Genomic DNA, 25,828 nt, shown 5'->3' with positions numbered 1-25,828 from the left:
GATAATCAGACATAAAACTTACCAACATGTTCTGTGTCTCTAGAGCTCAGACGCAATACAATCTGATTAATGTAGATTTTCTTTTAAATGATGCCTTTTGAATACCAAATGAATACCAAAAATAATGATCCAAACCCCAGCCCCGTTCATGAACAATCAGACCCGCAAATAATTTGGGCCAGCTCCTGTGTCTTCTGTGTATTTTGTGACTTTTTTATGTACTCGTCAGATTATAAAACAGAAAACGCTGTTTATCCCCAGGTATGGCAGGTCCCAGACCAGGCGCTGACCCGTCCCCTCTCAGAGCCCATCGTGGTCCTGGAGGGTCACTCTAAACGTGTGGGCATTGTTACTTGGCACCCCACCGCACGCAATATTCTGCTCACCGCAGGTACACACACACTCACACAATGTCTGCAACAACAACCATATCAAATATATCCACAAGTGGCTACTACAGGGTTCCATGGCTAAGGATAGAACAACAACACTGAATGAATGAATGAATGAATGAATGAATGAATGAATGAATGAATGAATGAATGAATGAATGAATGAATGAATGGATGGATGGATGAATGAATGAATGGATGAATGAATGAATGAATGAATGAATGAATGAATGAATGAATGAATGAATGAATGAATGAATGAATGAATGAATGAATGAAAACTTTATTTAACAGATTGCAGAATGGGTACAATACAGTACGGCTCAATACACACAATTGTTAAGGGGATGCAGACCAGAGAAAGACGTTTGTCTTGTTTACATCAGGGTCCCCCATTTTCAATTCATAGTGACATTTATGACATACACAACATACATGACATCATGACATTTATGGCATAGGGACATACATGACATACAGGTATATACAGTAGTACTGTATAGTACACTAACAACAACAACAACAACAACAACAACAACAACAACAACAACAACAAATGTATATCTACACCCTAATGCCATCCCCTCCCCTGTGTTCCTCCAGCCAGTGACAATCTGGTTATCATCTGGAACGTGGGCACGGGCGAGCCCCTCATCTCCATGGACGACCACCCTGACCTCATCTACAGCGTCAGCTGGAACCGAAACGGCAGCCTCTTCTGCACCACCTGTAAGGACCGACGCCTGCGCGTCTGTGACCCCCGCAAGAGGGAGGTGGTCGCGGTGAGTGTAGGACAGTTCTGTTTTTACAGCGCTGATGAACATTATTGGCACCTTGTGCAATTACATTTGATTTATTTTTACATGCATTTTATTGGCACCTTGTGCAATTACATTTGATTTATTTTTACATGCATTTTAAATACTATAATATAAATGATATTTGCCTGATGTGTCAGGCAAGCGCTAATTGGCCAAGGTCGAAAATGCCCATATCTTTGTAATTTGTTGACCACAAAATCATCCATCTTTTATTTCTTTATTTCTTTATTTTGCACCATTTCAGAAAAACAGTAAAAAATCTAAACATTGACCATGACAGAAAGTGTATATAGGTGCTGAGTAGAGGCAAGAGACCCAGATGGGCCTATACGGGGCCTCAACTCATTAAATCATCGGATTAAAAAAACACTATTATCTATTGGATGTTAGGTGTAAGATTTATTTTTAAGTTAAGGTTAAGATTAGGGTTAGGTTAGGGCTAAGGTATAGAGTTAGATTCATAATTTTTTGTTGAAAAAACATGAGAAGTTATGACTTTGCCGCTTGGCCAATGACAACCCTAGTGATGTCTGTTCCCCTGTTGACCAATAGGAACGTCTGGCTCCACATGAGGGCATCCGACCAATGAGAGCCATCTTCACCAGAGACGGAAACATCTTCACCACAGGGTTCACCAGGATGAGCCAGAGAGAGCTGGGGCTCTGGGACCCGGTAATGGATACGCACACACACACACACTTGCACTGTTGTTTTTTATTGGATTCTATTATATGTTGTACCACTGTATTTTTATTGGATTCTATTATATGTTGTATTGCACATCGTCGCGGGCAAGACCACCCACATTTCATTGTATACTTGTATGCCGTGACAATTAAAACTCTTGACTTGACTTGACTTGACTTGACACACACGCACGCGCACACACACACACACACACACACACACACACACACACACACACACACACACACACACACACACACACACACACACACACACACACACACACACACACACACACACACACACACACGCACACCTACACACACACACACACACGCACACACACACGCACACACACACACACACACACACATTTTAAATAGTTACGAGAATACTCGTGCACATCCAGAGTGTTACAGCAGGATAAAGTCCAAACAGATGAAAAAAAAAACATTGTACTCATTTAGTTAACACTTTCGCGGCCACTGGGATGCGTCTAATATCACTCTAGACGACCAGCATAATGTAAACAGACTTGCACAGTCCGTGGGGCTGTTTGTAGAGCTAAATCTATACTTTATAGTATTGCTATCTGTCCATTCTCATTGTCAATTGAGACCATAAACCGTCCCTTCAAAATGGCTTAAAGAAATAATGTTTTCATCAATACGTTCTCATTTTATAGCGCCGTGAATATAAGCGTTATACGGCATTTGGTCTAGTATATTTTCTGGAAGGCTAGATAAAGGGCTAATAGCTACTAACGTTATATCCAATGGCATTTCCGTTATACAAAAGCTACAGTTAAAACTCAAACTGCATATGATCGGTGTGATCCTCAAGCATGTATGCATGAAAGGGGGGGGGGGGGGGGGGGCGGGGGACGTCGTTTCTGATTATTGATTACCAATAACCGTGTTCGTCTAAGTAGCCACATACGCTGGTCGCCTGGTTGAGTATCATAGCAAGCTCTGATCAGCATGTAATTTACGTGAAAAAGATCTTACCATGAGCCGGTTGGATCCAGTTATCGATCGCCATCTGGTAGATCGATATATCCATTGGCTGATGATAAATCCCCTTATTGCATAGTGAAATCCGCGATCCAAAACGTATTCCGTGCAACAGACAATAGCGCTTGCTTCAGGTGAGTAGAAAACTACATTAGAGATCCTAAAAAAAAAAGACAGCTTCTGCCACAGGGAACACTGCATTATCGATACAGCGCCCCTAAGAGGATCTGGCCGGTAATGCACTTTCTCGAATTCAAAGAGTAGGGTAAATCTGCAGTGCCGCTCGGTGACCTTGAATAGGTTATTAAAATGGAATAAAAGCCAAAACAACCTTGCCACGGATATAACCGTCCTCGGTCCTTTAAGCATGGATTCGTAACACGGATATATACGTGGCCCGTCCCGATTGTGTTAAGGAGGTTCTTTCCGATAGAATCCAGAGAAGGTTTAGTTATTTTTTTGTTTACACGTTTTAAATACTTTATTTGTCTGTTTACATATTTTAAATACTTTATTTTAGTCCACAAATCCAAATTTTTACACAGTACTTACACTCATACATTTTTTCTATCATTTCCACATAGACAAATTTCGAGGAACCTATCGCACTGTTGGAATTGGACACAAGCAACGGAGTGTTGTTACCACATTACGATCCAGACGCCAACATGATTTACCTCTGTGGAAAGGTACAGTACCAAGTCATTCTTAACCCTTACAGCCAGGAGTATGTTCTCACATGTGAGATTAGAATTTTGAGCATTCCAATCATGATCTAATGATGGCTACTGGCCATTAGAGTTCTAAAAACTGTTAAAACATTAAAAACATTTAATTATATCTCAAACTCGCCCTCAAACTGAGGAGAACAACAGTTATGATTGGAGGATCAAGAAAGGAGGGTGTGATTTGAGTACTCTTCACATCCCGCCCGCCTCCCTTGCTTCTCCCTCTTCTGCTAGTATGGTAATAGTATCACAGCAGTGATGTAATGTGCCCTGTATATGTGCAGTCGTAAAGCAGAGCAGTAATATCTCTTCTGTGTGTGTTTGTGTGTGTGTATGTGTGTGTGTGTGTGTGTGTGTGTGTGTGTGTGTGTGTGTGTGTGTGTGTGTGTGTGTGTGTGTGTGTGTGTGTGTGTGTGTGTGTGTGTGCGTGTGTGTGTGTGTGTGTGTGCGTGTGTGTGTGTGTGTGTAGGGAGACAGCAGTATTCGTTACTTTGAGATTACGGAGGAGACCCCATACGTCCACTACCTCAGCACCTTCAGCAGTAAGGAGCCTCAGAGGGGAATGGGCTTCATGCCAAGGAGAGGAGTGGATGTCAGCAAGTGTGAGATCGCCAGGTAGGATCCACTACTGTACTATTCATTAAAGCCTTATTGCTCACCCTGTTGTTAAGAATAGGACATTTAACACTTTATTATTACATTATTTAATCCGTACATACATATTGTACGCTGTACATAACAACAGGACCACACATGCAGTCAATACAGCAAGACATACATTACGCGGTAGACTAGACTATATAGAACATATAACAAAACAGTTGTGGTATCAATATTAAGGCACGGCATACCGTATGGTGCAGCTGGAGAGGTAGTGAGTCATGTACTGATCAGGTTGTTATACCTAACAAAGAGTGTCATGTAATGATCAGGTTGTTATACTGCACACAGAGTGTCATGTAATGATCAGGTTGTTATACTTGTTATGTACCAGGAGCCTGATCACTCCTGTGTCACGGGGCATGTAGGTGAGGGCTGCCAATTAGCCAATTAGTGCTGATTGGTTACCTGCTGGGAGCTTTAAAGCTAGCCCTAGTGACACACATGCAGTGTCTGTGTTTAGGGAAAGAGCTGTCAGGTTCTTCCAGTCCTTGTCCGTTGGGTTCATATTAGTACTTTAGTTTACATTTACATTAATAGTTCCTGGAGATAGTAGCACTTTGAGTTAGAGCACAGGGTTTTGGTGTTGGTTTGCACATAGGTTGCGTGCCCATGAGCCAGGGTCGTAACAGTTGGGCGCTCGTCCGGGATATTTACCCCTAGAAATTTGTTTGGTGGTTTTTCTTTTTTGTGTTACACGGGGTGTCATGGTATTATGGTTTGGGTGGTGTTCGTTACATATGGTGTAACGTGGGGGCTGAGCCATTTCATCAAACAGGTGAGTATGCCGTATTTGTTTGTAATTTGATGTGACTACTTATGCTGTTAAAATATATAGTTTAGTGGGCACCACATGTAGATAGGGACATTATTTTCTGGTTGTTGGTTAGCGTCCTGTGCACCACGTACTCCTGGGGCGGTCATTGAAGGGATTGGTATATGATCTTTGACTGGTAGCAGGTGTGGTTGAAGAAAGTTAGGTCTACAGGGCATTAGTTTAAGGGTAGGTAGATTAGGGCGGCCAGAAAACACAGGTAGTGTGGTAGGGCTTGATTTAGTGTTTCTTAGGGTAGACATGTGGTGGGCCGGTTTTGACTGCAGTTTAGACGTAGAAGCATATGTAGTCGTATCAGGTTAGAAGGCGCACCTGTTTGGATTTGTTTGTTGGATTTATTTTGTTTGTTTGAGTGTTTGGTGAGCATACCTGGTAGCACCTAACACCCTGCGTGTATGACACGTCTATTTAGGGTGGGTGTTTTTTTTTTTTTTTTTTTTTTTTTTTGCAACCTAGAAAGGTGCGCTCCGTAGAGCTCACATTTCCACCGCGTTCCCTTCTGGTTGTTATTATTGGCATTTAGCATTCTTCAGTGGTTCTTCAGTGGTTCTTCATGGTTCTTCAGTGGTTCTTCGTGGTTCTTCAGTGGTTCGTTGGGGGGGTCTTCATGGTTCGTTAGTGGTTCTTTGTGACTGTGAGGTAGGGTGTGTAGCTTGGGGTGGCTAGTTCAGTGACAATGGCTTCCATCAGGGACTTTGTTGATCGCCCGTCTCATGACTTGTTAGAGAAGTTTTCCAAAGAACAACTGCTAGAACTTGCTGTACACTACAGGGTGGAGCTTTCTGCAGGGGAGAAACATTTGAAGCCGTCTGCCTTGAGTGCGTTAAGGGTGTTACTCGTTAGGGAGCAGGTGCTTGAGGAGAGGGTGGAGGAGCCTTCTTCGTCTGGCGCGTCTCCGCTATTACCTGGTGTAGAGGGTGAGTGGAGGATAAGGGAGTTGGAGTTTAAGGAAAGGCAGCTAGAGCGAGAGCGTGAGGAGAGGAGAGAGGAGCGTGAGCTTAAGGAGAGGCGTGAGGAGCGTGAGTTTAAGGAGAAACAAATGTTGTTGGAGCACGAGCGTGCACAGAAGGAGCTTGAATATAAGCATGCTGCCTTGCAGGCGGGTGCTCTGCATCCAGAGTCACGTTCCGGGTTTGATGTAGGCAGGAATATTAGGATGGTGCCACCATTTTTTGAGAAAGACGTGGAAAGATATTTTCCCCTTTTTGAACGGGTGGCAACCACATTGAAGTGGCCTGATACCGCCTGGACACTGCTGCTGCAATGTGTTTTAGTTGGTAGGGCACAAGAAGCCTACACTGCTCTGTCCCTTGAACAAAGCGCTGATTATGAGCTGGTTAAAGCTTCCATTTTGAGGGCTTATGAGTTGGTCCCCGAGGCCTATCGTCAGCGTTTTAGAGGTTATCGCAGGTCGGAGGGGCAGTCTTATGTTGAATTTGGAAGGGAGAAGGAGAACCTGTTTGACAGGTGGTGCACTTCTCAGAAGGCAGAGTCAAGAGAGCAGCTTAGGCAGTTGATTCTCCTAGAGGAATTTAAAAGATGTGTTCCTGATACCGTTTCCACACATCTAAATGAGCGTAAGGTATCGAAGATAGGCGACACCGCTGTCTTCGCTGATGAGTTTGTGTTGACACACAAGTCCGTGTTTTTGGAGGACTACCGTGTTGAGTCCGGGGATAGGCGTCCTGTTCAGGGGGGCCGTTTCCCAAAACCTGTGTCTGCTGGTCAGTTAACTTCACCTCCTAGGCGGGGTGGTTCTGCTGGTGCATTCCCAGAAGGGATTATCTGTTTCTACTGTAAAGAACCTGGTCATATCGTTGCTGGGTGCCCGGTGCTTGAGCAGATAAATTTCAGAACCGTGGCTCTGGTAGAAACCATATGCAGAACGCCTATGCCAACGTTAGATGGGGATGGGGGAAGTATCAAACATGTGGACAAAGAGCTCGAGGGTTCCTCAAGGTTTATGATGAATGGATTTGTTTCCCTGACTAATGCACTAGAGTCCAAACAGGCTATAACAATTTGGAGAGATACCGGTGCTTTTCAGTCCCTCATTCTGGAGGGGGTTTTGCCGTTTTCAGAAAACTCTTCTTTGCATTCCGGTGTCGTTGTTCGGGGCTTTGGGGGTGGATTTGTGGATGCACCATTGCATGAGGTCACGCTCAATTCTCCCTTAGTATCAGGCAATGTTGTTGTGGGGGTATGTTCTCACATTCCCATAAAGGGGGTGTCCTTCATTCTAGGGAATGATTTGGCTGGTGACAAAGTGTTGGCTACTCCGGTTGTAACTCCCATTCCTGTGGTTTCTGAGGTCCCTAATGAGCTGGCACAGAAACATCCAGGAGTGTTTCCTGTGTGTGCTGTGGCTCGGGAAATGTCAAAGGACAAAAGTGATGTTGTTGATACTTCACTTAGTGACACATTCTTTGTTGAATTGAAATGTGTACCTGTTGAGAATTTTGGAAAGCACACTGTGGATCTACCTCTGCATAATGATTCTCTTGATTGTGGCTTTGTGTTAGGCCCGGTGGTGAAACCAGAGTTGACATGCGTGCCGGAGAAGCATGTGGCAGGAGATGGTATGGCTGCGCAGTGTCTCAGGGTCTTCCCAGCCTGTATGGTGGCTGAGGCCACGAACGAATTGGAGGAGGAGTGTGGGAAGGATGCTATGAGAGGTGCTGTTGTTTCATGTGACACCGTTCTAGTTGGAGAGGCTACTAAGCCTGACTTAGGCTGCCAGCCTTCCCACAGTAGCTCTATTGTCCCTAATGTTTCATTTGTGGGCAGGGATGGTCCCAGTATGTCAGTTGATGATTCTGACATTGATCCACATGTCCACACTGATTCTCTGCCATGCACTAGGTGTGATGGTCAACCTAGTTACCTGTGTCCTGTGGAGCAGGAGCCGCCTTCGCGACCTGGTCTGTTGAGTGGCAGCCATTTTGATTTTGATCAGGACAATGTTATTTTGGGTGACGCCATTTTAGATGGTGTTCCAGACGTTTTTGTGACTGTCGTACTGCCATGTTCCAGGTACGGTGGGGCTGTACCTGAGGCGGTACATCCTACTCTGGATGTTCACAGTTTTCAGTCTATTTTTGACAGGTCGGTATCGGTGAAGGGGCTTGTTGAAAGGGAGCATACAACACGGTTGGTGGTCGTGTTCGACAGGGGCCGACCCGCTGTCACTGTTGTGGTGGTGGCCCTGACAACTAATGGGTCACAGTTTTTTTTTTTTTTTTTTTTTTTATGGGTTGTTGTGTGGTGGTTGCCTCTGGGGCAACCAGTTTGGTGGGGGAGGTGTTATGTACCAGGAGCCTGATCACTCCTGTGTCACGGGGCATGTAGGTGAGGGCTGCCAATTAGCCAATTAGTGCTGATTGGTTACCTGCTGGGAGCTTTAAAGCTAGCCCTAGTGACACACATGCAGTGTCTGTGTTTAGGGAAAGAGCTGTCAGGTTCTTCCAGTCCTTGTCCGTTGGGTTCATATTAGTACTTTAGTTTACATTTACATTAATAGTTCCTGGAGATAGTAGCACTTTGAGTTAGAGCACGGGGTTTTGGTGTTGGTTTGCACATAGGTTGCGTGCCCATGAGCCAGGGTCGTAACAATACTCCACAGAGAGTGTCATGTAATGATCAAAATAAGTATTACAATTATGGAAAAAAGGCTAGTGTGGTCCCAATCTGAACAATATAAACAATCAATCCATGCTTAACACTTTCTGCGCCAGCGGTTGAGCGCCATACCCGAGATTTCTCGGGTTTTCATCGTTTTTTTTCGATTTTAATATTCTATACACTCTCACTGTAACTGAGGGGTACAATTCCCTGACTGTATTACTAGATATGATACTTACTACCACTACCTTTGTACTTAATATTCGGCCACCCAGTACACGGCATAAATATATTATGATGAACACTGTCACGTAGATGAAACGGATCCAACACAAATGTACGAATTAGAAATAGGTCTTTATTTCTACACAGCGATGGTGTGTAGAACAAGCACTTAATCAAATCAATCACATTTATGAATGGAAATAGTATGCACTTTTATGGCAAGAGTATTCGTCGGTATATCAATAGAGAATGTCCAATCTCTAAAGGCGCAGGTGGTACATATACGACCTGGAATAGTTTAAGGAATAACAGCAATGATACTTTAATGATTATATACTGGACACACTAGGGGGGGTTAATCCGGTCGCTTGTAAGCCGACAGGAGTAGGAAGGGGGGGGGGGGTAGAATCCGACTGCCTCATCCGGCCAAGGGTATCCCAGGTGAACCCACTGTAGTGCCGTTCAATGCGCCGGCGATCCTTGGACCACAGATGAAAGCAGGTGGACTCTTTGTGGGCCGGCGTCATCCGGTCCACGGAGGAGAGACGTGAAGCGACCTCGTCTTGCAGAGCGTCTCCTCACCTTGCGTCCTCTCCAGGGGGGGGGTTCCAACACACGGCAGTGTCGGGGGTCTTTATCCATGGAATAATCAATGTGTACAAAGCATAATCCGTGCCTGGGAAGGCGGGCTGTCGTCGGTAGAATAATCCGGTATACAGGTCCACTCGCTCGTCGGCTCTGGGGCTCCTCGGGTGCAGCTTCACGTGGGGTCAACCACCCTGGGTAAGCAGCCAGTTCTCTGCCCGAAACGATGGGGTACTGACTACGGTAGTATTCTCACCGCACGAAGCACTATATATTAACAGACTATTATTAGCTTAATAGACTACGTCCAACTCGACGATATAGTGCCAAATATGACTATTCAAATATTAATATACACGATGTCTCAATACCGATGGTAGGCGAACTTGGCCTTACTCCCACACGTGGCGTCGCGGGGAGGCTTTACGTCTGTGACTCTATTGGAGGGTAAGAAACTGGACTGAAAAAGGAAGTCCTACTTTAGTAGCGCAGTATATATACGCACTATGAACAAATAGTCCCATTAGTAATCTGGCTCGTAGGTAGCCAGATTCCTACGCGGAACTAGGACTTGTTCGTACATGTGGAGCGGTACGTTTGAACTGGGTCTGAGGGGTATGGCAGCCTGGCACCAAGGTCTCGACCAATAGTAGAATGGAGACTATTATGGGATGTTCAGTAGGCTAGAATGGATATTCAATGCATATTGTACAAGGAATATACAAGGGATATCAGGGAATATTAGAGAATATACAAATACAATTAAATATATATATATAAATAAATATATATATTTGGTTTAATCTGGCCCTTCACAACAGCCACCCCCTGATTGGTCCCAGACCTAATCAGTTAAACAGAGACAGATTAATCGCGTTGTCTATTTACACATAAGGGTTTGCTGTAGGGGTCAGTCAACTTCACAAAGTCATAGGGTTGTAGGGTCATGGTCATCATCGATTGTGTCTGGGAGTCGAGGCAGTTCTATGAGCCTCGCCACGGGACGGGTGTAAGTGCGACCCTGGACAAGCACTTCAGCTGCTCGGACCTTGCCGTCGGCACCGGTGATCACTTTGCTTACGCGGCCGGCCGGCCACATAGCTCTGGGCAGTGATTGATCAATAATCATGACGACTGTTCCTTCTGTCAAATTGTCTCTCTCCTTTACCCACTTCTGGCGGGTCTGTAGAGACGGTAGGTAGTGTTTAATGTCATCCGGTAGATTGGGGGCTCTGCGTAGGCGACCACCCACTCTGATGAGGGTATGAGCGTCGTTCTCGGGGGCCAGATGAATTAATCTGCTGTCGGATGGGACGGGCTTTCCTCCCTGTAGACAGGCCAATTCATCGGGGAACGAGTCTTTCTGGGCTCGCTGCAGTAGAAGCAATTCTGCTTCCTCGTAGTTAGCTGCTGACATATCAGCGGGGGACTTGCACTCCGGGTGGTACCGCAGGAATGTTCTTTGTTGTGCACTCTCTATGGACGTGCAATCGTCTATGTTAGGGTCGGTGGAGGCTACGGTGCTCAATCCACAGAACACAGACTTCTTATTTTCCACCTCCTCTGGACTTGCTTCCCTCGGGATAGGCATGGGCCACTGTCCTTCCGGGAGTCTTAGGAATGCGGGGCCGTCACTGTAGACATTGCGACGGGTGAGGTCATCCAGGGGCATCCCCCGGGTGATGACGTCAGCTGGGTTCTGTTTTGTATCAACGTAGCGCCACTCTGTTTCTCCGGTTAACTCTTCGGTTAAGTCTTGAATCTCGGTGACTCTGACTCCCACGAAGACTTTGTACTTGCATGAGTCCGATTTGATCCAGGCGAGTACCGTCGTGGAATCTGACCACAGGATTGTTCTAGACACCGGTATGGTGAGCTCACGTTGGATGAGCGTGGCTAGGTGCGCTCCGGCTAGGGCTGCGCAGAGCTCTAGACGTGGGATAGATTGTTGCTTGCGTGGGGCTATTCTCGAGCGGGCGAGGACAAATGCTGTGTAGATCTCTCCCCCCTGGTCTTGGGCCCGCAAGTAGGCTACTGATCCGTATGCGACCTCTGAGGCGTCACTGAAGACGTGTAAGTCCATTTTACATGTCTCTGGCCTCACCGTGGGTGGGAAGTAGCTTCGGCGCATATTAACGCCTGGGAGTGAGTGGAGCTCCATCTCCCACTCTCTCCAGGTGGATGCAAGGTGTGCGGGAATGGGGTCGTCCCAGCCCTGGTCCTTGTCCCACAATGCTCGTACAATCATTTTTGCCCTGGTGGTGTACGGTAGAATACATCCTAGCGGGTCATATTGTCGGGCGAGTGTTGTGTACACACTCCGTCTGGTGGTCGGCGCCGCCGCCGGCCTTCCCTGCTCCGTAGTCAGGGGCTTGTGTCTGTAGTGAAGCGAATCTGTTTTGAATCGCCACACCAATCCCAGGGTCATCTCCTGGGCTTCTCCCGGGATTGTAGCCATCCAGGTCTCGCTGCTGGCTGCCTTGTCCTCGGAGGAGAGGCTGCGCAGTACTTGCGGATCGCTGCTGGCCCACTGCCTGAGATCAAAGCCGCCTTTGATCAATGAGGCGCGGAGTTTAATCAGGAGAGCCTCGGCTTCTTCTTGGGTTGAAAGGCTTTGTAGACAGTTGTCTACGTAGAAGCTGTTCTTTACGCTGTGTCGGACCTCTTCGTCCGCTGCTGGGTCCTCTGCTACATGTTTCTGTAGTGCCAATGTAGCACAGCAGGGGCTGCACGTCGTTCCGAAGGGGAGGACTTCCCATTGGTAGATGGCTGGGTGCTCATCTCCTGGCTTCTCTCTCCATAGGAACCGTAACAGGGGCTTGTCCGCCTCTACTAATCTCACCTGCAGGAACATTCCTTTAATGTCCCCGCTGATGGCCACCTTTTCCTGGCGGAAGCGGAGTAGAACGCCGAGTAGGGAGGGGCCGAGTGTGGGACCGGGCAGTAACTCTTTATTCAGATTTTGGGATCCGATCTGGTAGCTGCAGTTAAATACTATGCGGTCTTTACCGTTGTGATGGACCTTGTGGTGAGGCACGTACCACGATTCAGTGGTCTGGTCAGCCTCTTTAATGTCCATCTTTGTGACGTGTCCCGCTGTGATGAGCTTCTCAATCTCAGCGCGGTATACACTCTCTTGGGCGGGGTTCTTGGCTAAGCGCCGCTCCGTGTTCAGCAGGTACCGTTCTGTGGCGTCTGTCTTGGCGTGGAAAGTAGGCATTCCTTCTCGCCGCAGGAGTGGCGTGGCGTATCTCAACACGCCGTTGACCGGGACTCTCTTGGTCCCTGTCTCGAGGAGGTGAATGGCGTAAATGTCATCTTTAGAGCGAATGTCTTTCTTTCCGTTCTTAAAGGGCATTTGTTCCAAGGTCCATAGCCGCTCTACGTGTTGCAGGAGTGCAGTTTCTCCCTCTGTGACTCGGGAGTGGAGACATCTAGTGGCTGTACTTCGGTTGAGAGATTTGGCGAGCGGGCCTTGGAGAGTCCATCCCAAACGGGTCTCGACTGCTGCAGGACAGCCTCGGGGTCCGGTATGAACCCGGTCTATCGGGACAATGAGGTCTGCATGGTCGGAGCCTATCAACAGGGTCGGCATAGCATTGTCTATGAGCGGGATCGGTAACTTGCGCAGATGTACATATTTCTCCATCAGCTTGGCGACGGGGTATGTGTACCGCGACAGTCCTATTTCTTGGCTGGTGAAAGCATCTGCAATCTGGTACCGTCGCTCAGGCTGGCCGCTTGCTGCGATAGAGAATGAGACATTCTCGCCCTTTATCGTCTTCAAATCTCGTCTTATTGTCCGAATTGTCATTTGGGTTTCGCTTCCCCGCAGCCCTAGCTGGGCCGCAGCGGAGGCGAGCAGAAGGGTCTTCTCTGACCCGTCATCGAGGACGGCGTAAGTGTCCAGGACTTTATTCTGGTAGCTTAGTGTCACACGCACTACTTTTAGGAGTACTCGGGCTCCACTGCTGCTGGCGGGATCGATGTACATGACGCTCGCTTTGCGGCTGGATGGTGCGGGTGAAGGGCGCCGTCTGTTACTGTCGTGAAGTATGTCCAGATGGGCTCCATCGCACTTGGTGCACCTTTTCTTTAAGCGGCATTCGGCTGCCATGTGTGAGCGCGCACAGCGAAAGCAGCGCTTGTTGGACTTTATCCATTGACTTGCTTCTTCCGCGTTCAGCTTGGGGAAGGAGTCACATTGCGCTAGCCAGTGTTCTTTCTCACAGTAGGGGCACACTATCTTCCACTTCTCCGTTCTGGAGGGGGTACTGTGGCTCCTTCTGCTCGGTACTGACTCCGATTGGTGCATCACGGTCACCGATCTTCTTCCATCATTTAGTCGTCTGGTTCCTTCTCTGGAGCCAGGGGTGCTCCGTCCGAATGTATCTAGCCGTAGGCTACTGACTTCTCTCGCCAGGAAGTCTGCTAGATCGAGGAGGTTCGGTTTGGGGCCATTCGGGTCTCTGTGGTCCCTCTGCCGCCTAAAGCGCTCCTGACGAGCGGGCGGCAGCTTCTCCAGAATCCTTTCCACATTTGAGTTGGCGTAAAGTTCATGCCTCCCCTTCTCTCTTTGCGCTCCCAACATCCCTACCAGGGACTGCACTCTGATGGACAGGTCGTCCAGTGCTCGATTGTCTATTGCTGGGGGTAAGCGGTCGATGTGTCGGATCTCCTGGATCACGTAATCCCATATGCGCCCATACCTCTGGTCCAATGCTACCAGCGCTGCTGTGTATGGGGTGGTGGAAGTCGCGTAGGCGAGCGCTATATTATGTGCGCGGGGCACCTTTAAGTGCTTCAGTAGGATGGCGTATTTGTGGCGTTCATCCAATACATCCACCAACATGGTCTCCAGACACATGCAGAGTTCTGTATACTGGGCCCGGTTCTCTTGGGTGAAGTCGGGTACCATAGGCGTGCCAATGTATGACGCTGACTGTGGATACATCGGCGAGCGTTGGGGGAGAGGCCTCCTAGGCGAGTCTCCTCCCGCTCCTTGGTATGGGCTGGTACCGGCAGTGTACCATGGCCCGCTTGTCCAGGTGCTGTTCCTCGGTGCGGGTCGTGCGTCGTGCTCACCCGTGTATAGAGTCGGGGGTCTGTAGCGCAGCTCCACGGGAGTATAGCCTGGGCTGTACCGGACCTCTTGGTCCGGTAGAGTACTGTGCTGTCTTCGGGCGTGGTTCTCCTCCTCTTCCTCTTCGTCTTCAGTTAGGTCATCCAGTGCTTGTAGTCTCTGGTTTAGCCTCTCCACAGGATATGCTGCTCCTTCCCGGTTGCTAGGTCTCGCTTGGACCGGTGGGGGGAGGTGGTCTGTGGGGGGTATAGACCTCGTCTGTTGGTCAAGTTCAGGGTTGTTTACTCGGCTAGGGGATGCCGCCCTGGAGGTGTGTCTAGACGAGTTCCTGGAGCCTCTGGCGGAGGGAGAGGGTGTTGTCCGTCTGATCAGCTGTTCTATTAGTTGCGACTGCTGTCTGTCGCGCGCTGCGTCCCGTTGAGCACCGGCTCGTTCTCGGGCCACATTCTCTTCCATCTGAATGCGTCTTATTTCTAGACGTATCTGCTCGTGTTCGCTTCGCTGCTGGATCTGCAGTCGGTCGCGTTCAGCAGCGGCGTTCAGGCTGATGAGGAAGGCCTGCTGTAGGGTCCTCTCTGCCTCGCTGGGAGAAGGCGGTTGTATAGGGGAGCCTTCCCTCGGGGTACTCCTTGCGGAGCCTTGGAGCTCTATCTCCACGGTGCTCTCCCCGTCTTCTTCCGTGCCGAGTTCTCTCTCGGTAGCGTTGTATTCCTCCCGGAACTCATCGGGGACTACTTCTTCAGTACAGGCGGGGTGTGAAGTCATGTCTGGTTCCCACTGGTCCCCACCGTGAACTTGGTCAGTTACATTAGAGCCCATAGGGGCCTCTATGGTCGGGGTAGTCTGGGCGTTGGGGTTAGACATACTTTTACTTTCTAGTTTTACCGCGTTTACTGTTAGTAGAAGACTAGGTTGTTGACTGACAGCGTAGGCCTCTAAGTACTGAGGGAGCCGTCGTTCACGCTGCGGGCGTTGGTTAGGAGGATCGTTTCGTGGAGTGTTCATCATAGGCCATTTCAATATTAATAACACTATATTAATATTACACTAATTACCCTCCGGCTCGAAGGACCAATTGTAACTGAGGGGTACAATTCCCTGACTGTATTACTAGATATGATACTTACTACCACTACCTTTGTACTTAATATTCGGCCACCCAGTACACGGCATAAATATATTATGATGAACACTGTCACGTAGATGAAACGGATCCAACATAAATGTACGAATTAGAAATAGGTCTTTATTTCTACACAGCGATGGTGTGTAGAACAAGCACTTAATCAAATCAATCACATTTATGAATGGAAATAGTATGCACTTTTATGGCAAGAGTATTCGTCGGTATATCAATAGAGAATGTCCAATCTCTAAAGGCGCAGGTGGTACATATACGACCTGGAATAGTTTAAGGAATAACAGCAATGATACTTTAATGATTATATACTGGACACACTAGGGGGGGTTAATCCGGTCGCTTGTAAGCCGACAGGAGTAGGAAGGGGGGGGGGGGTTGAATCCGACTGCCTCATCCGGCCAAGGGTATCCCAGGTGAACCCACTGTAGTGCCGTTCAATGCGCCGGCGATCCTTGGACCACAGATGAAAGCAGGTGGACTCTTTGTGGGCCGGCGTCATCCGGTCCATGGAGGAGAGACGTGAAGCGACCTCGTCTTGCAGAGCGTCTCCTCACCTTGCGTCCTCTCCAGGGGGGGGGGTTCCAACACACGGCAGTGTCGGGGGTCTTTATCCATGGAATAATCAATGTGTACAAAGCATAATCCGTGCCTGGGAAGGCGGGCTGTCGTCGGTAGAATAATCCGGTATACAGGTCCACTCGCTCGTCGGCTCTGGGGCTCCTCGGGTGCAGCTTCACGTGGGGTCAACCACCCTGGGTAAGCAGCCAGTTCTCTGCCCGAAACGATGGGGTACTGACTACGGTAGTATTCTCACCGCACGAAGCACTATATATTAACAGACTATTATTAGCTTAATAGACTACGTCCAACTCGACGATATAGTGCCAAATATGACAATTCAAATATTAATATACACGATGTCTCAATACCGATGGTAGGCGAACTTGGCCTTACTCCCACACGTGGCGTCGCGGGGAGGCTTTACGTCTGTGACTCTATTGGAGGGTAAGAAACTGGACTGAAAAAGGAAGTCCTACTTTAGTAGCGCAGTATATATACGCACTATGAACAAATAGTCCCATTAGTGGTGCGGTAGCCAGATTCCTACGCGGAACTAGGACTTGTTCGTACATGTGGAGCGGTACGTTTGAACTGGGTCTGAGGGGTATGGCAGCCTGGCACCAAGGTCTCGACCAATAGTAGAATGGAGACTATTATGGGATGTTCAGTAGGCTAGAATGGATATTCAATGCATATTGTACAAGGAATATACAAGGGATATCAGGGAATATTAGAGAATATACAAATACAATTAAATATATATATATAAATAAATATATATATTCGGTTTAATCTGGCCCTTCACAACACTCACGGACCTCTGTGTTATCATTGGAACTCATTCTGAGACCTCGAGAGTGCAATGCCGGCCGAATCCTGCTAGCTGGCAGTATCGCCTACCCTTTGAAACCTTATTTCACGTTGTGTGAAAAAAGGTCTGAGAGGAGGGAAAGGAGTAAAACTTGGCGAAGAGAACATCACCCATATAAGATACGCTGATGACACCGCTATAGTCTGTAACGAAAGGTTATGAAATAACCTAGTTATATGAATACTGGCTGAGCGTCTCGCTCTGCCAATGAGATAACCTCTTATCTCCACGCACCTAGCGTGCACGCGAAACAAATAAATGCACCCACTTGCACGTGACCAAGCCACACCCATGCGTCTCCCTATATGACGCCGGAAATGGTCACGCTCCCCCTTCCCAGATCAATTTCCATAAGCGGAAACCATCCAAGGGACCTCAGGGCGCTAAGAGCGAAACGCTCAGCCAGTATTCATATAACTAGGTTATGAAATAACCTTTCGTTATATATCATAACTGGCTATCGCGTCTCGCTCTGCCAATGAGATAAGTGTACCCCCTGAGGGCGCCGTAAGCCCCAGCCAGGGAGTCCCGCCCACCCACTCATCCTAACGAAGGGGGGGAGGCAGTCAACTCCAACAAAGTGCGAAAAAGGGGGAACCAGGCACCCCTGAAAGCACAGCACAGGCGGGACCACGTGTAACACAGCACCCCGTGGTCCACACCCACACACCCCTGCTAGCCCACCTGATGGCGGGATGCAGGAGAGGTCCCAGACCTCAGAACCGCCTGGGAGACAGAACCCCCAGTCATGTCCACGAGGTAAAACTTAACGAAAGGACCCGGGGAGGACCAGGAGGCTGCAGCACAGATGTCCTCCACCGAGGCCCCCCCTAACAGGGCAGCAGAGGCCGCCACCCCACGAGTGGAGTGCGCCCTGACGCCCCCGGGGGGGACCTGTCCAGCCAACGTGTAGCAAAGGGCAATGCCCTCACACAACCAATGTGACAGGCGCTGCTTGAATAGCGCCTTACCCGTGCGAGGGCCACCGTAACAAACAAACAGTTGATCGGAAGCCCTGAGATCCTGTGTCCGACTGAGGTAAACCCCCAGTGCACGGACACAGGACACAAGAGGCGAAGGCTCGCCTCCAACCCAAGCGTGAGGAGGCGGCTGAAACGCCTGAACCACAATATCCCTGGAGTGAAAAGAGCTCCGGATATTCTTTGGCATGAAGACTGGATTAGGCCTCAGAGTCGCACCGCTATCGGCCCGAATAGACAGGCACTCAGGCCCCACCGAGAGAGCACACAGCTCACCCATGCGCTTAGCGGAGGTGATGGCCAAAAGGAACGCGGTCTTAACACTTTGAATGCCAGCCACGCTTTTTGTTGTTAGTTCATGCCGACCTTTGAGTGCCCGCCAACGCTATATAGCGTTTGTTTGTCGTATTTTTTTTATTGGCGATTTGAATTCATATTTCATCAATCGAGCCTCAGGTTAGTGTTGCAGACTCTCTCTGAGCTCAATTGGGAAGATACCGCCCCCTATCGTCTCTCCCTGTGTAACTGCACCCCATTACTTTAGACTGACGAAGGGGGGGGGGGGCCAGTTTCCTCATTTTACTTTTCCGTCAAGCCCAACTGAAGAGACCAAGTGATCGCCGGCCATCAGAACAGCGTGGATTATGTATTTACAGTACCCAACACTGTAATCAATAAGCATGATCGATATTTGGAATGGTCATCAGGAATTGGAATAATCTTTTTGGATAACATCTGATCTGAGGTAAGGAACTTATTTTACCAGTCTTGGGATAATCAGAGCTATTTTCACCTATATATCAGCGTTTTCCCTATGCATGTGTGTGTGTGTGTGTGGCTGTGTGAGCGATCAGGAAATGAGATAATCGATATTTCAGCCCGCTTCTATAGCGTGCATAAGTACACATATACTATAGATAATCTAGCGTTTATTTGAAAACGATTCATAAATAGGCCGAAAAATTACAACGTTTTTGTGTATCCAGAATATTCCAGTAAATGTCTTTTATCACAGAATCTTTATATTTTCCTTGAAAATGAGGGCTTTTCAAAATGCTATAAAACGGAAATTAAGCGATTAAAAAACAATCCTTATCGACAATGTTGACTGCAAACAAGTCATTGATAAGCGACGGGCAGATTAGACACATAATTTAAGACAGAGATTATGCGTTCACAACGCTATCATTGAAGTGGGTGGTGGCATTTAACCATGCTTTACCATGTTAATGGCCGGCACTGAAAGTGTTAAAGGACAGCCGATCCAATGGCGCCTGCTCAAGAGGCTCAAACAGGGCCTCCGACAACCGGCCCAGGACCAGGAGGTCCCAACTCGGAGACAGAGAACGTTCCACAGGCTTGAGACGCCGAGCGCCAAGCAGGAAACGTTTCACGAGAGGGTGGGTGAACACCGTACCGCCCTCAAAACCCATGTGACAAGAGGATATAGCCGCGGCGTATACCCTCACTGTCGAGGCCGACAGCCTATTCAAGATAGACTGGAGGAAGGAAAGAACAGAGTCCAGGGGGCAGGACACCGGGTCCAGGCCCCCAACCTCACACCACTCTTGAAAAGCATGCCGCTTACCTGCGTAAACCGCGGTAGTGGACGGAGCACGCACGTTCCGGATGGTGTTAACCACAGTAGGGTTAAGACCCATACCCTCCAGACTCACCCTTTCAGCAGCCAAACCATCAACGGCTGCCCCAGAACAGGGGGTAGACACAGCGTCCCGCGTGCCTGAGAGAGGGCCCGCGGTGACCATGGAACAGGCCACGGCGGGGCTACCAAGAGCTGGATCAGGACCTGGAACCACACAGCCGTGCCCCGGTCCGGCGCGATCAGGATCAAAGTCCTGCGCTCCCAACGTACCCGCTCCAACAGCTGAGCTATCAGGTGTATGGGGGGAACGCATACAGAATCCCGGGCGGCCACGGATACATCGAGAAGGCATCCACCCCCAGAGGGGGGTTGTCCTTCCGACTGACCGAGAACCACAAGGGGCACTGATGGGACTGTCTGCTCGCAAACAGGTCCACCGTGGCCTCCCCGAATCGGTCCCAGACCTGCCTGACTATGTCTGGATGTAGTCCCCACTCGTCGGGATGAGGACCGCCCGCGACATCACATCTGCACCCACATTCTCCCTGCCAGGAGGAACTTGAACAAGTGAAGGAGTAAATGTACCTTGGAAGCTGGATCAGTGAAGGTGGAAGAGCTAACATGGACATTAAGAGAAGAACCGGAATTGCAAAGAGCGCATTTTGGAACCATAAAGAATTATTGAGACGAAATACGTTGGAAAACGAAAACCAGGATTTTGGAAACGTTTCTTATGTCAGTCTTTTCATACGGAGCAGAAGCATGGACGCTGAATGAAGAGGCAAAGAGGATGATAGACTCTTTTGAAATGTGGACGCTGAGGAAGATGCTGAAGATAACATGGAAGGATAAGATCAAGAATGAGGAGGTACTGAGAAGAGCGGGTATGCAAGGAGGACAGCTGCTGGAGAGGTTGAAAAAGAGAAAGATGGAGTTGTGCGGGCACGTTCTGAGAGGATCCAGCAGGGAGATGTTCAAGAAGGTGGTGATGGGGAAGGTGGATGGAAAGAGAGGAAATGGAAGACCAAGAAGAGGCTGGGTAGACGACGTCTGAGATTGGAGCCGAGTGAGAGGCGGAGTCATGGAGTTGGAGAGAAGAAGTGGGGACAGAATGGGTTGGAGAGTGATAGGCAACCTTCGGAACGAAGAAGCCACCTGATGATGATGATGTTACATTTTATATGGTCCGGGTGGAGAATTTGGACCCGGGCAAGTGAACCGCTTCATTCGAGCAACTTGGAACGCGTTCAGCACACTTGATGCATATTTTGTGCCATTTCATGGACATCAATACTGGAAATCGCGATCAGACAATTGGAATCTTCATTTTGGAATAACTCCTAGCAAAGCTATATGACATCAAACCTACTTTGATCCTACAATGATTTCACATCATTTACATTTACATTTAGTCATTTAGCTAACGCTTTTATCCAAAGCGACTTACAAGTTCTGTACGACAAGCCATCAGGAAGGGCACAACTCTATCAGCTGAGCAACAATGTTCATCAAAGTGTTGAGTGCTACAGTGTAGGTTAGTTTATTAGGACAAGTGCATGACAGTATGGTTAGTTAGGGTTAGATTTTTCTTTTTTCTTTTTTTTTTAATTCAGATAATGGTTGAAGAAGTGCGTCTTTAGTCGACGGCGAAAGATTGGATGTGTTTCGGCTGTCCTAACTGGGGTGGGTAGTTCATTCCACCATTGTGGGGCAAGGACTGAGAATAGGCGACTTCTCTTTGATGACCCTCCCGGAGCTTGGATAGGAGTAGGTCTGAGGCGGCCAGAAGATGCAGAGCATAGGGGTCTTGAGGGTGTGTAGTTAGAGACCATTGACCGGAGGTAGGCGGGAGCGGTTCCCTTTGCCGCACGGTATGCTAAGTCGAGGGCCTTGAAGCGGATTCGTGCAGCAATGGGGAGCCAGTGCAGGTCCCTAAGAAGTGGGGTGACATGGGCCGACTTCGGTAGGTTTGAGATCAGGCGGGCCGCTGCGTTCTGAATGAGTTGAAGAGGCTTAGTGGCAGTGGCCGGGAGGCCAGCGAGCAGTGCGTTGCAGTAGTCGAGGCGGGAGATGACTGTTGATTGGACGAGGAGTTGGGTGGCTTCTTTTGTCAGGAAGGGGCGGATCCTTCTGACGTTGCTCAGGAGGAATCGGCAGGTCACATCGATCGCAAAGATCAACGTATGTAGTATTCAAAACGTATGCCGTTGCTGACGATCAGAGCATCACAAAACAACCCCCCCCCCTTTGATGCCTTCATGATGAAACATAATACCTATTATATACCATTGATTTGGAAATAATATCGTGTCCAGGCGAGCAACGCGAACGACTTTCGCAAAATGCACATAGCGCGATCGTATACATGAACAAATGCACTCTTTTTTACATGTTGGACGAGAGATAGTGACTGTCAAATGAGCCATAGTATTGTCTCCATAGCTATAATATAGAATATAGATATAGCTCTGCAAACATTGTGACGCACAGTGAAAATGTCTATCTTTTAATGCGTGGCCCATTGACTACAGGGATGGGGATAATCGCTGGCGCTGAATGAGTTAAGCTTAGTATTATGTAACAGATGAAAGGTTCACACTGAAAATCAAAATGGCATCTGGTTGGATTGCTTCATACCCCCATCAACTTCTACTAGCCAAAGATCGACTGACATTGGATGGACTGACATTGATCATATTTTCAGCCATTTTGCTCCTGTCGTGCTCAGGTTGAGTTCAACAGCGTGGAAACTAACCAAACCTGAGCATGATATAAGAGCAAAATGGCCGCTGTGTGAATATGGTCAATGGCTACCAGTTTGTGACAAATGATATAGGCTTCTTAAAAATATGGACCATCCCTTTAACCCTTTCACTACCACAGACAGTTAACCGTCTGTAGTGTGGTAGTGAAAGGTTAACCTTCTGTAGTGTGGTAGTGAAAGGGTTAACCATTTGTAATGTGGTAGTGAAAGGGTTAACCCTGTGTAGTGTGGTAGTGATAGGGTTAACCTTATGTAGTGTGGTAGTGAAAGGGTTAACCTTCTGTTGTTAGTGAAATGGTTAATGTGATTCACTTTGAGTGAGGTTGAATCAAGGGACTCATACACAAGATATTTGATGTTGTATTTGGAGTCCAAACTGGTTCACATGCCAACATACAACATGTTTTGTTTGTGAGTTCCTTTCCTAAGAACGTCTGAATAAACTTTGTAAAGACCAGACCTCCTGTTTATCTTGTCTGACGCAGGTCTCTTGTCACTCTCTTGTCTTGAGTGGTAAAGATCATTCTTGTAGTCTACAAACGGCAGCAGAGAATTCAGACAAATCTTCTATTTTTGTATTAGTTTAATTTGTGGTACTATATATATACATATATACTGTATATATAATATCTTTTTTTTTTTATCTTTTTTTTTATACACATATTCGTCTAAGAATCACAGATATGTCCTGAAAGCATTTCAATAGTGGTCAGAGACTCAGAGGTCAGCGCCCCTTTCCAACCTCTTAACCTGCGCCCCCAAAAGTGGCCTTTTTAGTTTTCATTTTTGAGGACTGCATACTTTTTTTGTAAACCAAAACAACATACTTTATACTTATAGCACATGCATGAGCCTGGTCTCTGACGTTTCTTATTCCAGAAAGAAAATTCTATTTGAGTGCTAACGTAATAGAGTGACATAGGTCTGAACTTGAGTTGTAGAAAAACTTGTTACTCAAGTTTTTCTGTAGTAGTTAGTAGTATTTCCCCAGAAGGTGGTATGGCTTAAAAAAAAACGAGATCCATAGCCTGAAGCTTTATGTAGTACATGTCCAAATTGCATAAAGATCCATTCAGAAATGAGTGATTAGGAGTGATTTTGGTAAACTGTGTACTCAGTTTTCTCATAGACTTCAATTCATTCGGCTGTTTTTCTCTTCCTGTTTTTGCTTGTTAGTTTTTCACCTAGATCCCTGATTCATACATTCCCAGATGGGGTATCATTGGCTCATTGGCTACAACCCTCCATAATCATTTTCGATATCGCCAAATGATTGACGGAACTAGAGCCCCAAGAGTCTGGAGTGGTATTTTGCGCAATACTGTGTACTTTGCACAAGCCTCAAATACCGGCATGTAACTCGAGAACTGCTGAACGGATTTTGTCGGATTTTGTCGTTATCGACAGGCAACAAATAAGCCTTCAATTTGATATATATATATTGTATTACATAATATGCACACCCAAGCCACTAGGGGTCGCCAAAGTGCCGGTGGACAAATCGTCCTAAAAACGTCCCACATGCGGGACGTTGCAGGTTAAGATTAAGGACTGTAACTGAGGGGTACAATTCCCTGACTGTATTGATAAGTATGGTATCATTAAACCACTACCGCTTTATGTACTTTAATTACTGGCCATACAGTACACGATATCTAAGTATGATGAACACTTTCCCACATATGAAATCAGGTCCACACAAAGGTAATAGTCAAATATTTAATATATAGCAAAAGGTACATATAATAGTTACTTATTACATTTATGATTTGAATGCACTTATAAGGCAAATGAGTATTCGTAGGCAAATCAACACTGAATGTCCAGTCTCTGGTTACGCAGGAAGCAAGTATACAACCTGGCTCTTAGGGAATTATAACGATGGCACTTAATGATTATAGCGGGATATACTGTAAAGGGTCCTGCCGGTTGTAAGCCAGTAGGGGGGGTAGGAGAGCCGTCGGCTGTATCCCGTCTGGTCAACGATTTCTAGGGAGAATTCAGGTACAGAACACAGTGCCCGTAGAATCTTGATCCACAGATGAATACACTTGGGCTCTCTTGTAGACGATAGCTGTAGCTGTAGCTGTAGGTCCACAACGAGGAAGAAGCGAGGCGACCTCAGTCTGGTCTGAGCGCCGTCTCACCTTGGCTCCTCTTGGTCCTTTTGTCCAATAAGAGAATTAACTATTATGGGCTGTAGTAGAATAAAGGGATATTCCGTGTATATGTACAAGGAATATACAAGGGATATCAAACGATATACAAATACTATTCAATATATATCCATAAACAAATATATATATTCGGTTTAATCTGATCCTTCACAACAGCCGCCCCCTAATTAGTCCCACCTAATTAGCTAAGCAGAGACAGATTAACCGCACTGTCCACTACTCAATGTCCGCTGTAAGGGTCAGTCAACTCACAAAGTCATAGGGTCATGGTCGTCATCAATAGTATCAGGGAGCCTTGGCAGTTCTATTAGCCTCGCCACGGGTCGGGTGTAGGTCCGCCCTTGGACGAGCACTTCAGCTGCTCGGACCTTTCCATCGGCACCGGTGATCACTTTGCTTACGCGGCCAGCCGGCCACATAGCTCAGGGTAGTGACTGGTCGATGATCATGACGACTGTTCCTTCTGTCAAATTGTCTCTCTCTTTTACCCACTTCTGGCGGGTCTGTAGAGACGGTAGGTAGTGGAGTAGGAAGCTGTTCCAAAACTTGTCAGCCAGTACTTGACTGTACCTCCACATTATTCGGCCGTTCGCTTCTTCAGGCCTGTACATTGTCTGTGGTAGCGCGGGGTCCAGCCGCCCCATCAAGAGGGTGTTGGGGGTGACTGGGTCGACATCTGCTACATCACTTGAGACGTAACCGAGGGGCTTTGAGTTCAATACTCCCTCGATCTCCGTGAGGACTGTCATTAGGACTTCTTCCGCCACAGTCTGGGCCCCAAGCACGGCGTACAGGGCTGTCTTTATGGAACGTACTTCTCGTTCCCAGGTTCCACCGAAGTGAGGTGCGTTCGGGGGATTAAACTGGAAGTCAATCTGGGATGGAGCGAGGTGGGTCTTAAGTTCTGGGCCCATAGCTTGGAAGCTCTCTCTCAGCTCTCTTTCTCCGCCTTTGAAGTTTGTCCCGTGATCAGACAACAATGTAGACGGTTTTCCTTTCCGTGATGTGAATCTTCGGAAGGTCATAAGGAATGAGTCTGTGCTCATGGTTGGGAGGAGTTCGATATGTATCGCTCTGGTGG

General features: G+C 47.7%; 1 protein-coding gene across 1 annotated transcript in view; it reads left to right on the top strand.

Annotated features, from left to right (window-relative positions):
* coro6 (coronin 6) overlaps positions 1-25,828 on the top strand; it is a 94,805-nt gene that overhangs the window by 57,138 nt on the left and 11,839 nt on the right. The window contains exons 4-8 of the mRNA XM_084320755.1: positions 262-391; positions 996-1,174; positions 1,766-1,885; positions 3,498-3,602; positions 4,111-4,256. Of these exons, the coding sequence (XP_084176881.1) occupies positions 262-391; positions 996-1,174; positions 1,766-1,885; positions 3,498-3,602; positions 4,111-4,256 (680 nt within the window). The remainder of the gene's footprint in view (positions 1-261; positions 392-995; positions 1,175-1,765; positions 1,886-3,497; positions 3,603-4,110; positions 4,257-25,828) is intronic.

Source organism: Notolepis coatsorum (genome assembly GCF_963971535.1).
Source record: "Notolepis coatsorum genome assembly, chromosome: 8".
Classification (NCBI taxonomy): domain Eukaryota; kingdom Metazoa; phylum Chordata; class Actinopteri; order Aulopiformes; family Paralepididae; genus Notolepis; species Notolepis coatsorum.
Note: the sequence above shows the minus strand (reverse complement) of the source record. Positions and strands in the feature narration are given on the sequence as shown.